Source organism: Rhagoletis pomonella, unplaced genomic scaffold (genome assembly GCF_013731165.1).
Source record: "Rhagoletis pomonella isolate Grant_MI unplaced genomic scaffold, Rhpom_1.0 Rhpom_scaffold_00004, whole genome shotgun sequence".
In the NCBI taxonomy this organism is placed as follows: Eukaryota; Metazoa; Arthropoda; class Insecta; order Diptera; family Tephritidae; genus Rhagoletis; species Rhagoletis pomonella.
Window position 1 is genome coordinate 17,047,440 of NW_023458558.1, and position 13,433 is coordinate 17,060,872.

A 13,433-nucleotide genomic window follows, 5' to 3' on the forward strand; every position below is an offset into this window, starting at 1 on the left:
TTTTACACTTGTCCAAAATTTGTAAATGATGTTTTCTTTAAACTATAAGTGAAGCAGCCTTCCCGATAATGCTACCTTATGTTTTCGTAAAATTTTATTCGATTCTAATTCCATTCAGCAGTGCGATCGAAGCCTTCGAGTAATCGTCTCCTACTAAAAGAGCTTAGCAGCTGGCCAGCGTCAGCAAAGTTCTTTCCAAAAAATCACACGCTACTGCTGCCGTGCTCTTGCGTTTTTCGCCTCCTCCTTTCCCCAAAACGTCACCATTCAATTGAATCCGCTTAGCCGGCTAGTAGTCGTGTGCTTGGAGCTTTTTGCTGCGCGCATTAAAATACGTCATATATACTTATATGCATACATATGTCCATTAGGGTGCCCATCGAAAAAAAAATTTTTGTTTAAAATTTCAATACCCTACCGCCTAATTTTCTTCCTTTTTGTGAGAAATATTATTGCCTATTTTTATAGATTTTCTTTTAATTAATTAATTAATTAGTTAGATCAGAAAATACGGTTATGTAGATTTGTCAGTTTTTGAATGGCTTTTTTTCACTCAAGTTTCAAGATCGAACATGTTGTGAAAAGAGGATTTATAGGCCTTTAAAATGATGTATAATAATTATTGCCAGACTTGGATTGTTGGGAGTCTTCATAAGGCAAATAAAAAAAATCTCTTTTTCTTAATTTTTAGCATTTTGACCATCGCTAATTTCCACAATTTCAAAATATGTAGTATTGTCTAAAATTAAATTTATTTATAAATAAACTCATGCCCCATTTATTGCAATCGAATAAAAATTGTCCAAGTTAGGCACCTTTTCTTCCTCCTCATACAACATATTCGATCTTTAAAATCTAATGAAAAATAGTAATTCAAAAAGTGATAAAATCTTCAAAACCGTATTCTCCGACCTTAAAAGACAGGTCGCGACCTCTAAACGATTTTTAAAAAATCTTTAAAAATTGGCAATAATATTTCTAGCCGATAGCTTTGGTATCTAATGCTAAAGCATTATTTTGTAATTTCAATTATAATCAATAAAAATAATAATAATTTTCCTCATAAAAAGGATAAAAATTAGGGGGTAGTCTTGGAATAAAAAAAAAAAAGACAATTCCATGGGCACCCTAATGTGCACACATATATGTGCATATCTTATATAGTTAAGTGCACATGTATCACCCCACTACCGGCGTAAATTGTTAGTGTAGGGTCAGTTGATATTCTGTTGTCGTATTCTGACGATCGTTGGCGGGCTACCAAAAAGTGCGCGCTCATTTCGATTATCGTTGAAGCTTTTTTCTCATTAGAAACTAAAGCAATTAATATTTTATTAAATTCCAATTTATTTTGTTCTATTTTATTTTTATAATAACTATTTGCTTTGTGTGGGTTATAGTTGTCGACTGTCATACGTTTTGTTGGTTAGGGGATCGCTAAATAGTATTTAATATCTCGCGCGATTGTTCTTATTTATAAGGTGTAAGTACGTGTAGCTCTTTTATATAGTATACATATGCATGTAAGTATTATCTTGCTCTCTCATATTTACCGGCTGGCGGTCTCATGAGCTTCTTCGAGAGCTTAGTACAGCTGGGCATACCTATGTACATAGTATCTACATACATAGAATTAAATAAAGTTTGTTGTTAACAATTCTGTTTTTATTTTTATTTTTTTTTGTGTACATATGTATGTGCATTAGAGTGGCGCAATTTTGGTATGGGGAAAAAAATTTCCCCTTAGAAAACGAGGTGCCCCGTGGCAAAAATATTGTTGGCTTTTATAAAAAGCTACGCGTTCCTTTCCCACCTTGTCTCACTGAGAGCGCGACAAAAATGTGCTCAACACTCTTTGTTCGAATCTAATTGATTTTAATTTTCGATTTCGATTATTTAATGTTCATTACTTCCCACGTTTTCTCTTAATAGAATCGGTACATGTACTGCCGATTTCACGAAATTAAACTCAAATATCTTCGAGTTCGATTATTGGAATTTGATTTGCTAATATCTGGCAACCCTGTTCAATAAACTAATACCACGTAAAAGCAAAACCCTTTAATTTGACACAACATTTTTGAAAATCGAACGAACGATACAGATTCGATGACATGAACAATCGTGGCGTTAAATATAAACGTCCCGAGAGACAAAAAAATAAAATAAAAATCCCATATAATTATTATGAGAAGACGTAAATCATTTTCGTCTTGAAATAAACATCCCGCCAGATGAAAAAAAATAAAAGTCCCATATAATTGTTATGAGATGACGAAAATAATTTAAATTTTAAAATAATCGTCCCGCGATACGAAAAGAACTTTTCCATTGTTCAGTAATAATTATAGAGCAATATTTAATTTTATTTCTTATAATCGTTATGGTCTCTGGCTTTTTAACAGAAATGTTCTTCGAAAGTATCGCAAACGTTCATGTATGCTTTAGATTTCGCTGATAAATTAAACGACTCTTATTTTATCTCCAACATCCTTTAACTAAGCGCCTGTTATTGCAAAGGGAATATCTATTAAGTTCTCTTCACATTTCTTAGCCTTCACACCTTTCAGCTAAAGCACTTACTATGGAAATTAAAAAAAAAAAGGAATTCACAAATATTTTGGAGACCTCCAAACTCACCTTTGCTTAGTTCCTTATAGCAATAAAGTATAAGAATAACGATAAAAATGTGCTATAAATACGAAATTAGTAAAAATAAAAAATCCTCGTAACTATGAATTAAACCCGAGACCAAGAAAGTGCTAATCGAAAACGCATCCATTCAGCCCAGTAGCTATTGACACAGCAGCGTAAAAATGCATTCTTGAATTTATTTCCAAAATTTTTATTTTATTAAAATTTAAAATATCGAAGCTTCACAAAAAATATAGTGATTTTAAAACTGTTGAGCGCATATTCCGATCAGCCTTATTTGAAAAACATCATTGTCATCCACACTAATACAATATGTACAATATGTGAATAATTGTACCAAGTTTGCGTTGGCAAATTTAACAATCAATTATGCAATGTAACTTCGAGAACAATTTTCTTCTTTTTAAGAAAATAATTAAAAAAAAAAACGTAACAATACTAAATTTATAATTAAATAATTTTCACTCTACTAAGTATGTACTTATGTGGCGAAATATAACATTTTGTGGCATCCTTGCATGTAAATTAATTTTCAATAGCTGTGTATCTCGATTTCTTTTAAAGCCATTCAAAATGTTTAATCGGCTGCTGGTACATATAGGCGCATATTTACAGTGAACCAAAAAAATTGACGGCCAAATAAACTTTTTCGAGCGGTACAGTGTTCCTGCAATTAATAAAACTATAAACTTTTTCAAGCCGACCAATTTCAACTGTAAATGAAAGTACTAGATGTACAGGTCATTATTTTTCAATTTTTTACCTCACTTTTATTAGCTCAGGATGTTTGCCTAGTTTTTGAATCAGTCGAAATTTATGTACGGTACTTAAAATACCAAAAATTATGTCTAAAATTGTTGACCACTTTTTAAATTAAGCTAAATTATTCTATATCGCATTTTTAAATTATCAACAATTTGTGCTCACTTTCGATTTTTGAAAAACCAATATTAGCCGTGATCGCCATTTTAATTATTTTAAATTAAATAAATTCCAGTTTTTAGCTTCTTTCTGCCAGTTGCATATGTATGTACATACATTACTCGCCATTATGTAAAAAGTTTTTGCGAGTACGAAAATTTATATTACCCACTGTACATTAATTAACTGCATTGCTTTATTAAATGCCATTTTCAGTTGAAGCGCATACAATTGACACTGAAAGTAAAATATTTAATTGTAAAACGGTCATTTAACAGAATATAAATTGTGGTTAACGGTATAATGTAAATTTTGACAAACTATAGCTTTCAGCTGGTGCACTTTTATGCTTTTTATTGGTTAACTACAAGTACTTATTAAGGTATTAATTTTAGAGAATTTACGACTGACAAAAAGTGACTACTCAAATAAATGTTTTCAGCAATATTCCAACAATTTCTACTTATGCAGGCAATTATGTTAAATATGTATTTTAATTAAATAATTTCGGATGTGAAGAGTAGTTGATAATGTAATATTTATGTTATTAAAATATGTACATACATACATGCATATGTACTTTCGATTAAAATTATATTGAAAAGTTTGGATATGGGGTGCTTTAAAAGCTGACTATAATAATACTTAAAATATTGATAGGCTGTTGGCAAGCTTTGTGAAAGTTAAAAAGCTGATTGGAGCTTGACATTTGCATTGTTATTCCAAAAGTAGCAAATATACATACATATATACATATATATGTATGTTAACATGTATACATGCATATACATATGTACATATGTACGTACGAACATATATGTATGTATGCATGTAAGCAGCTTTCTTAACAAATTTTAATCCATACTATGCCGTTGCAAGTGTTCTATTAACACACCTTCATTTTATGTGCTCCTATTCCTTTAACTTTCGCAAGTTTCCGAAAATAATTATGTAACCACGACTTTGTTATAATTTTTTGTTACATACACATAGATAGCTGCCACAAGCTTCTTGTGAGCGACAAAGCTTAAACCTTTAAATGACTGCCATTTTCTAAACATTTTGTAATACTCGCCTAGTGAGCAATTGCTTCATACATCAGGAATCAAATAAATACAGTGTCGGACAAATAAATAGGGCCCGCGACATTTTAACAATTTTTTTCTATTATGTTTTTCTCTATTTAAATGTTCGTAACTTTTTTATAAAAAATTATAACTTATTATCTAACAAAAACCATATAAGTCCAAATATCAAACTTTGTACAAAAATTTTGAAAACTCAATAAATTAAAAAAAAAAACAATTATCAGATTTTTTAGAAAAAATTTTGGTATACAGTTTTGAATCCCATTTGAAATTTGTTTTATGTGTGGAAAAATGCGTGACGCCGTCAGAAAAATTGATCGAAAATCAACGAAATTGCTTACCGAATTTTTTTTCCGAAAATTCTGATAAAAAGCTTGAAATTTTGGTAAAAAACTGTCGAATTTTCCTATTTTTCCTACAAAGTTGAAATTTGGACTTATATATGACTTATATGAGAAATGCGGTCGGTTTTGTTTTTGCTTAAAAATTACTTGTTATATATGTACATCTATTTGTCATATTTTTGGACTCTTCAATAATAATAATAGATTGGCGCTTACACATATGTTAGTGTTTGGCCGAGCTTCTCCTCCGATCTGTGGCGTGCGCCTTGATGTTGTCACACAAAGCGGAAAAAAAAATTTAACCATTCGCTTACTCAATGCCTGGCATCCATGCGAGTTGAAAGAAAATTGACCACGAAAGAAAATGGTTCCACAATTAAGCCATTTATTTTACAATCAAATATGAAAACAAAAATTGCCAGCCGACATTAGCGAAATAAAAATTATTTTAGATTTAGATTAAAAATTGTTGGTTTGAAAAGAGCATAGTGCATGGAACTAAACATTTACATACAGAGCTCTGGCATTTTGCTAAAATAACTTATGTGACTTTAGAAGGTTGGACTTTGAATAGAAAATAGCAAGTTTTTGTTCACAAATTTTATATTTTTTATTAAGGCCTATCTCGAGATAACTTGTTTAAATATAAGGCCACCGATATGTGAACTGACTGTATCGAATATATATATACATTTGTATGTATGTATCTATTAAATACAGTTTTTGTAAACTGTTTTCACCCAATAAACACTGTGCCTGGTAATCAAATCGAAAATGATTGGAAAGCCAATTTCGAGTCTCACCTTCGATAATGAATGTGCAATAGGTTACTATTCGATTCGAGAACCAGACCATTTTCCAGCAAAACGGAACCTTCGTTATCCCATGTATTTTCCCTTTGTTATTGAATTTGAAATCCTGCCCATTATCCAATCGAAATTTTAATCACAAAGAGGGATTGTCTTATATTTCCCTTCGAAAATGAGCTGGATTTCACTTCCTCTCTTGTTACTATGGTTTTCATTTTTTTTCGAACCCATCTAGAATGTATTTCCAATACACTATGAACCTTGGAAAATTAAGGTTGGTTAGGCCGTGGTTACGCCACCAATTTCGATTAGAAATCACCGTGCAATTGTTGTTGTGCACAGCACGGAGTGAGAGAATCGAACAGCCAGCACGATTTGCTGGGTGAACCGAACAGCCAGCACGCCAATTTTTCAGGGTGGCAATACGCTGTTTTGCGAAAAAGTATTAGTATTAAATATTATAATAGTAAAAACTATTTTTTTCTTATTATACAGTAGATATTAAAAAAAAACTTTATTATAAAACATAAATATTAAAGAAAGAAAAAATATTAAGTTGTTCTTCCATTTTTCATTTTCCGACTTCAATTTTGACGCATTTTTAGTTGCATTTTTACTTCGGTGCTGCCATTGTGTGCGAAATTGTATGAAATGGAAAAAGGCATTTCTTAAGAAGCAACCCTGTGCTCGCCAATCAGCAAAGAGAGCGTAACCACTTCTCACCAATCACCGAAAATTTTCTCTTTTGATTTCCAATTAAAATTGGTGGCATAACCACGGCCTTATGAGTTCCTTCTCAGTTCGATGTGCATATTGGATATCGAAGGTAATTTTTTTTTCGAATGTTCGCCAAAATGTTTATAGGGCAATTTCTGTATATGTACAAAAACACATCAATAAACTTAAAACTCTCATATTAAGACGCTAAGCTTATTTGTTTCTTTGCGGGCACACGCCTGTGATCGCTAATAGGGAGTTTACATGAGGCTATTTTTCAGGCAACTTTTAGTAGAATGCAACAATCGTCTGGTGTAAACGGCCTTCCAACTAACCGCTTTCAATGAAGTTGGTCGGCTGCCTACTTTCGTTCAACTTTTGATTCAACTAATCGCCTGTTCAACTAATTGCCTCCGGCACTGTAGCTAATGCTAGTTCATAAGAGAGGTATAGAACCATTGTGGTGAAATGCCTCTCCCAGCTAACTGGGATTGGCTTAAAGCTGTGGAGTAAAGAATACCGCTCACAAGGGGAGCAGACTACATTGTTGTGCCAATTACGAATGAGAGATAAAATTATGATATGCTTACAATAATTTATTTATAGGAAATATGTGTGCAAAATATATACAAAAATATGCAAAAATGCAAAAAATATACGAACATGCAAAAAAAGTGAAAATATGCAAAACATAATAGGTCCAAATTAACTCACTCCTCCTATAATGAGTTTCTACCCAGGTCCGGATTTTCTTTGATGTTAAACAAAAATAATCACTTGCATAAATATCCGAGCTCTAGTTATGACATTTTTCTAGTAAAGAAAATTCAAATTTTTCTATACGAACTATTGAAACCTCGAAATGAATCCAATCCAACTGATTCAATTTTTCTGTAAAATTACATCGAAGTGATTTTGGAAAAATTTTAAGAAAATTCATAACTTCCGAATTTGTCTATTGATTTTTATAAATCATACCTGGTTTTACTCGGAATTGAACATTCTTTTCGAGGTAATGACTGAAAGAGACTACTTTATATTGAAATTTTCGAAAAAAATGTTTCGAAGTTGGTTAAAAAGAGAAAAATTAATGAGGTAAATACTTATTATTAAATTTACATTGCAAATAATCTCAGCCCAAAACGGCAACTCTTAAATATGTATGTTCGTATATCAATAAAAATCATATTTATATGCATATAGTTTTGTGTCTCTAATTTAGTATAATTTTATCAGTTGATTATCAGTGGAGACTGAGGGCACAATAGATCTTCTGGTCGCAGTGCATACTAATACATGCCTATCAGTGGAGACCGCAGTGATCGTGCTTAACGGCTCTCGTTTATTTTTAGCAATTTTTTTTATATGTCTGATCAAGCTTTTGCTCTTATAAAAGAATTTTGAGCGCAAATTTTATACCGTTCTCTCGCTCTCTTTCTGTTCAGAAATTTTAGGTACGCACTTAGGCGGCCCGATTTCAAATTGGCCCATTAGCTCAGTTGGTTAGAGCGTCGTGCTAATAACGCGAAGGTCGCGGGTTCGATCCCCTCATGGGCCACTTCAAATGTTTTTTTTTTCACTTTATACCAGTAATGGTAATTATAATGAGTAGAACAATTTAAATCAGCATTTCAGTGTGTTTGTATAGAATAGTAGCTTGTGTCGAAAGGCTGGCTTTAGTATAATGCGGCATTCGCAGCATAAGTTTTTTTTTAGCAAATAAACGTGCAAGAAATAGTTCCAATCAAAAAATTCCAGCTTCCCTACCTATGCTATTATTCCATACGAGCACAGATTTAATTATCATTTTATGATTTTTTTATCGCTTAAAATAATAATTACACAGGCCAACAAAAATGAAAAAAAAAAACATTTGAAGCGGCAAATGTTAAAGCTGTTTTTGATTACCTGTGTATATATAGGTAATCGCTCCCACAATTTCTCTCAAACTTGGCACACTTTATGGCCTTGGTACAACATACCAAACACTGAAAATTTTTGTATCTCGGAAACCGTTCGACCGATTTGTACCAAACGCGGCGTGATTATTGTGCTTGCCACGTGAAAGAAAAACGTTGAAAATCATTGATATCGGGCTAAAATTACGCCCACTTTTTATAAAACGGTAAATTTCAGAAATGCTAAAAACTAATAACAATCCCTGATAAGAAGTAACATTATTATGCAATTTTGGAAAATAAGCGTGATACCGCCCATTTATAACTATATAAGTTTATCTCATGATGTCTAACTGAATGTTCTATCGAAGATGTTTGAAATAAGGATAAAACCACCCCTGTTTAAGTAGTGTTTGCATTGTTCAACTTTGCGTTCAACTCAACGCAGGGTTGCACAGTAAAAAATTGAATGGCTAAAAATATGAAAAAATATCAAAATATTCGCCGTTAAAATGCGTTTCTATTGTTCTACTTTGCATTCAACTTTTAGTTGAACGGCCTTGGTCGCCAGTCAACATTTAGCCATTCAACTTTTTTTCTTGCAACCCTGCGTTGAGTTGAACGCAAAGTTGAACAATGCAAACACTGCTTTACCATGTAGGGGCACTTTTCGGCTAAAAGTATGCACTTTGTCGTATGACGGCTGACTAACATTTCGTGCCCTAACCGCCAAAAAGGCGTATGCGATATTATTGTTTGTAAATTTTCCTTTTGATGCAGAACTGCCCCTAGAGGATCTAGATGCATTTCTGCATCAAAAATAAAATCTTTAAACAAATGATACGTAAGCGACAGGCGGTTATAACTCGATAGGTTATCAGTATAAGGTCCTAAGTTAAAATAGAACTATAGCTTCCTTGCACTAACACCACTACTGATCAGTGTTAAATAAATAATTGGGTATTATTATTGGGAATCTCTTGAAGAGAAACAGAGCTTTCGGATCGAATAATATTGATTTTCAAGAATGCTCTACCATTTCTACGAGAAGGGTTTTATTCCCATATAGTAGAATACATCGAAAACTTTGAGCAATATGGGAGAGTGCGCAGAGCTTGAGATGCTGGCCGGCTGTAAAAATGCCCGTTAGGCGACTTACGCAAGGTTTCAAGACCAAGGGGAACTCGTGTAAGAACAATCATGGCGACCTAGAGACTGATGTCCAGAACGTACTTAAATTATGGAGGGAATACTTTTAAACCCTATCAAATGGCATTATAATGGAAAGTCGTGGAGAAGACGAACCCTAGTCCCCAGTCGAATAGCGATTACGCAGCTGAAAAACAACAAAGCTGTTCAGATCAGATATTCACAACACGCCAAATATAGGAAAAGACATGCGAGAATGGGACCGACACACACCATCTATTTGTCGATTTCAAAGCCGCTTTCGACAGCTGGAAAAAAAGTTGTCTTTATGCCACGATGTCTGAATTTGGTATCCCCGCGAAAATAAAACGGCTGTGTAAAATGTAGTTGGGCAATACCACAAGCTCAGCTCAGTATTGGGAAAGACGTCTCCGAGCCGTTCACCACCAGACGGGGTGTCAGACAGGGCGACTCCCTTTCATGTGACTTATTTAATCTTTTGTTGGAGAAGATAATAAGAGCTGCAGAACTGAACTGCTCAGGCACAATACTTTACAAGAGCGTACAATTGCTGGCATATGCCGACGACATCTATATTATCGGTAAAAACAAGGGCTACGCCTGTTCTGTCCTCTCGGCATAGATAGAGAAGCAAAGCAAATGGGTCTGATGGTAAACGAGGACAAAACGTAGTATCGCCTGTCATCACACAAACAGTCAGAGCATACGCGTCTTGACACACACGTCACTGTTGACGTTACAAGTTTTAAAAAGTAGACGTCTTAACACCATTAATAATTTGTGGCGCGGAGACATAGGCAATGAAAACATCTGATGAAGCGGCTCTTGCAGTTTTCGAGAGAAAGATTTTGCGAAAGATTTACGGACCTTTACGCGTTGGCAATGGCGAATACTGCAGATGCTGGTAACAAAGGCAGAGGAAGGAACTTGGCTTCATTGACATTTCCAATTGGCGTCAGTTGGCACAGAAGAGAAATGACAGCACCAATAAAGAAGAAGGAGTAAAATACATACATGGGAAACTTTGAGCGCTTTGAGCGACCTCTAAATATTTTTTGATTTCAAAATAAAAAATAGGTGTATATTTTTTCGGTATAGAAGAATCCTAGGGGTTGAGAGTATAAAAATTGAGACTTTACTTTATCACATGCGTTTTTGCACCACCCTAATGTATGTACATATCATTTAATACAATTTGGTTACTCAAATTTCATTTTAACTGGTAGACTTTGTGTGCGATTATTAATTACAAGTCACTAAAATTAAAATTTGACTATTTATGTGAGACATTGTTCGTATTACGCCTGCAATTAATTTATGCATATTCTCCATTGTGAGCCAGCAGTCTGTGGTGCTGTAGATGACGTACGAGTACCAGCCAAATTAAACAACTGTGTCTGGCGTTGATAAATGTTTGAATTAGGTAAAAGTGCACTAGGGGCAACACTGATGTAAATCCTCGTCACTTCTTGTTCTATAGCTAAAGCAATAAAGACTGACTTGAATTTGAATGAAAAAACAAATTTGAGGAAATTTTTAAATTTAAATTTAGTGTTTAAAATATTATATTATATGACTAGTACCTATATCAGTGACGTAATATACATACACTACACATTTTTAACCTTTACATTACTTAAACCTCATTAACCTTTCGTCTTCTTTCTCTTTTTTTCACGTTCAGCATTTAACCTCGCATCAACATGGCTGCCTCTGTACTCTTTGCTTGCGGTTTGAATGAGCAAAAACTGCCAAACTTTGTGCACATCAGTGAGGAATCGAATGTTGATGGCAGTTTCCTAATCAGCTGCATACTTGGCCAGCGGCTTCGCATCTCCAATGCCGGCACAGTGCTCGTCTGCCTGCAGCATAACTATCAACACTACTTCCATGCCGGCATGCGGCTCGGCTACAATGTAAATCTATTTCTCGGCAAAACGCTAAATGTTATAGATCCTCTAACTGAAATTGGGCGCGAGGGAATCAATTGCAAGTGGCTGCAGAATGAACGTAACGTCACTACACTTCTACTCGACGCTGTACGTGCGCACATCAACGCCAGCGTAACGCAACGCAACAGCACCACCATAATAATTGATAATTTGGCGATTTTGTTCAACTTGGGCGCAACCAAGCAGGAAGTACTCCAGCTATGCCATGAATTAGCCGAATTGCCGAAGCAGTATGCGAATTTGGGTGTCATCACGAAGATGAGTAATTGTGACTTGTACGAGCCGGTCGATAACAATGTGGCCAAGCTGGGCACGCTGCGTATACGTGCAGCTCAGCTGAAGAGTGGCGTGTCGCGCGATGTTGATGGCAAATTGCTGATCGAGCGGGAGGTGATTGAGCGCGGTGAGCAGGAAAAAGGAGGAGAATTGGAGCAAGTGCTGGAGAATGGCGGTTACGATTTGGAGATAGTACGCAAGGAAGTTTTGTACAAAGTCAACGACAGGAATGTAAAGATCATGAGTCCTGGTGAAATTGGTGTGCGAGTGTGAAGAATCGAACGTCTCACAAGTGTGCCGTATATGTACATATGAAATATCAAAAAAAAAAAGCCAATCACTGCACTTTGTTAACTAAAATAAACTTTAATTTCATACTTAAAATAGAGTTTGATGGCCATAAAAAGATTCTGCGTCTTAAGGCTGTTTTCAGTCCTCTAAAATAATCAAAAGAAATATCTTTCATTATTTTTATTAAATAAATTAAATAAATATCTTTCCTTTGCCAATTTTTTTGTTTTTCTTGAGAGCTGGATGCTATCCTTTACCGCTGTTAAGCAAGTATTCCCACTGGAAATCCAAAAATTTTTTTGCTCCCGTAAAGTTTAAATTTGTCAAATGGTGCCGTTTGCATTGATGCCAATCGTCAGTTTTGGCGCCAGTTGGCTGAAATTGTTCGTTGCTTATTATCTCATTGCATATTCGCTGTAGGAAATATGCACTACTTAAGTTTTCTTAAATGTAAAAATGTTATTTTGTATAAATTTTATGTTTCAAACTAGACGAAAGTGCTTACTATGTAAGGCTATGAATGTTTTCTCTTAAAAAAATCTATTGGTGTAATTTCCAGTATGCATATTTATCAGTATATACAGTTGGGTGGGCTGAAAATCTGACTTTCTTCGAAATTTTTGTTGAAAGTAGCGAAAATATGTATGTGCGAAAGATGAAAATTTGCAGTCTATCGAAGTAGAAAGTGTTAAAAAAATTTGTTTTCTTAGCTTATTTCGTTCGCAAATTTAATTCTCTACAAAAAAGGTTATATACAATTTCTGCAGGACTGATAGTTTCGATTAAATTGCAATTTTATTAAAAAAATACTGTATATATGTTCAAGAACGAAGTATAAAATTACAACAGGTCGATGTCTGTACATTATAGATATTAAAGAGAAATTAATACGGGGGGTCTTTATTAGTAGAGCAAAACAAGCCAAATCAACAATTTTTAGAATTTTTGTCTGTATGTTTGTACACACATCACCCGAAAACTAATGCATTGCATTTAATTCAGTTTCCATCGATATATTGCTAGAGGTCTAACTTAAAGTATAGAAACAAAATATTAGAGAATGAGTTGCCACCTGTTTGAAAATTGCGCTTTAAGTAAATTGATAAGATAAAGTAAATATTGCAACATGGCTGTGAAAAGAATAAAGTTGAGAAGGCTTGAGAAAATAGTTTTGTGGAAAATTGCCACCTGTTTGAAAATTTTAATTTAACTTAATTGATAAGTTAAATAAATTATTGGAATATAGGAATCAAATTTAAGATCCATTTCGACATTCATTTTTGCATGAGCGTAGCGTTGCTTTTAGTGTTCG

General features: G+C 34.0%; 1 protein-coding gene and 1 non-coding gene across 6 annotated transcripts in view; both read left to right on the top strand.

Annotated features, from left to right (window-relative positions):
• The window catches only part of LOC118737137, a 23,585-nt gene extending 11,250 nt beyond the window's left edge, over window positions 1-12,335 (top strand). For 2 of the 5 annotated variants that reach the window (XM_036467448.1, XM_036467450.1), the window contains one exon: window positions 11,287-12,335. In XM_036467448.1, the coding sequence (XP_036323341.1) occupies window positions 11,306-12,103 (798 nt within the window). In that variant the 5' untranslated portion in view covers window positions 11,287-11,305 and the 3' untranslated portion in view covers window positions 12,104-12,335. Of the gene's footprint in view, window positions 1-1,232; window positions 1,484-10,908; window positions 11,026-11,286 lie in introns of those variants that run through there. The other 3 variants (XM_036467451.1, XM_036467453.1, XM_036467449.1) reach the window with 3 other exon arrangements.
• Window positions 8,019-8,092, top strand: Trnai-aau. The gene has a single exon. It is a non-coding gene; the product is annotated as a tRNA-Ile (tRNA).
• Window positions 12,336-13,433: the final 1,098 nt, after the last annotated feature.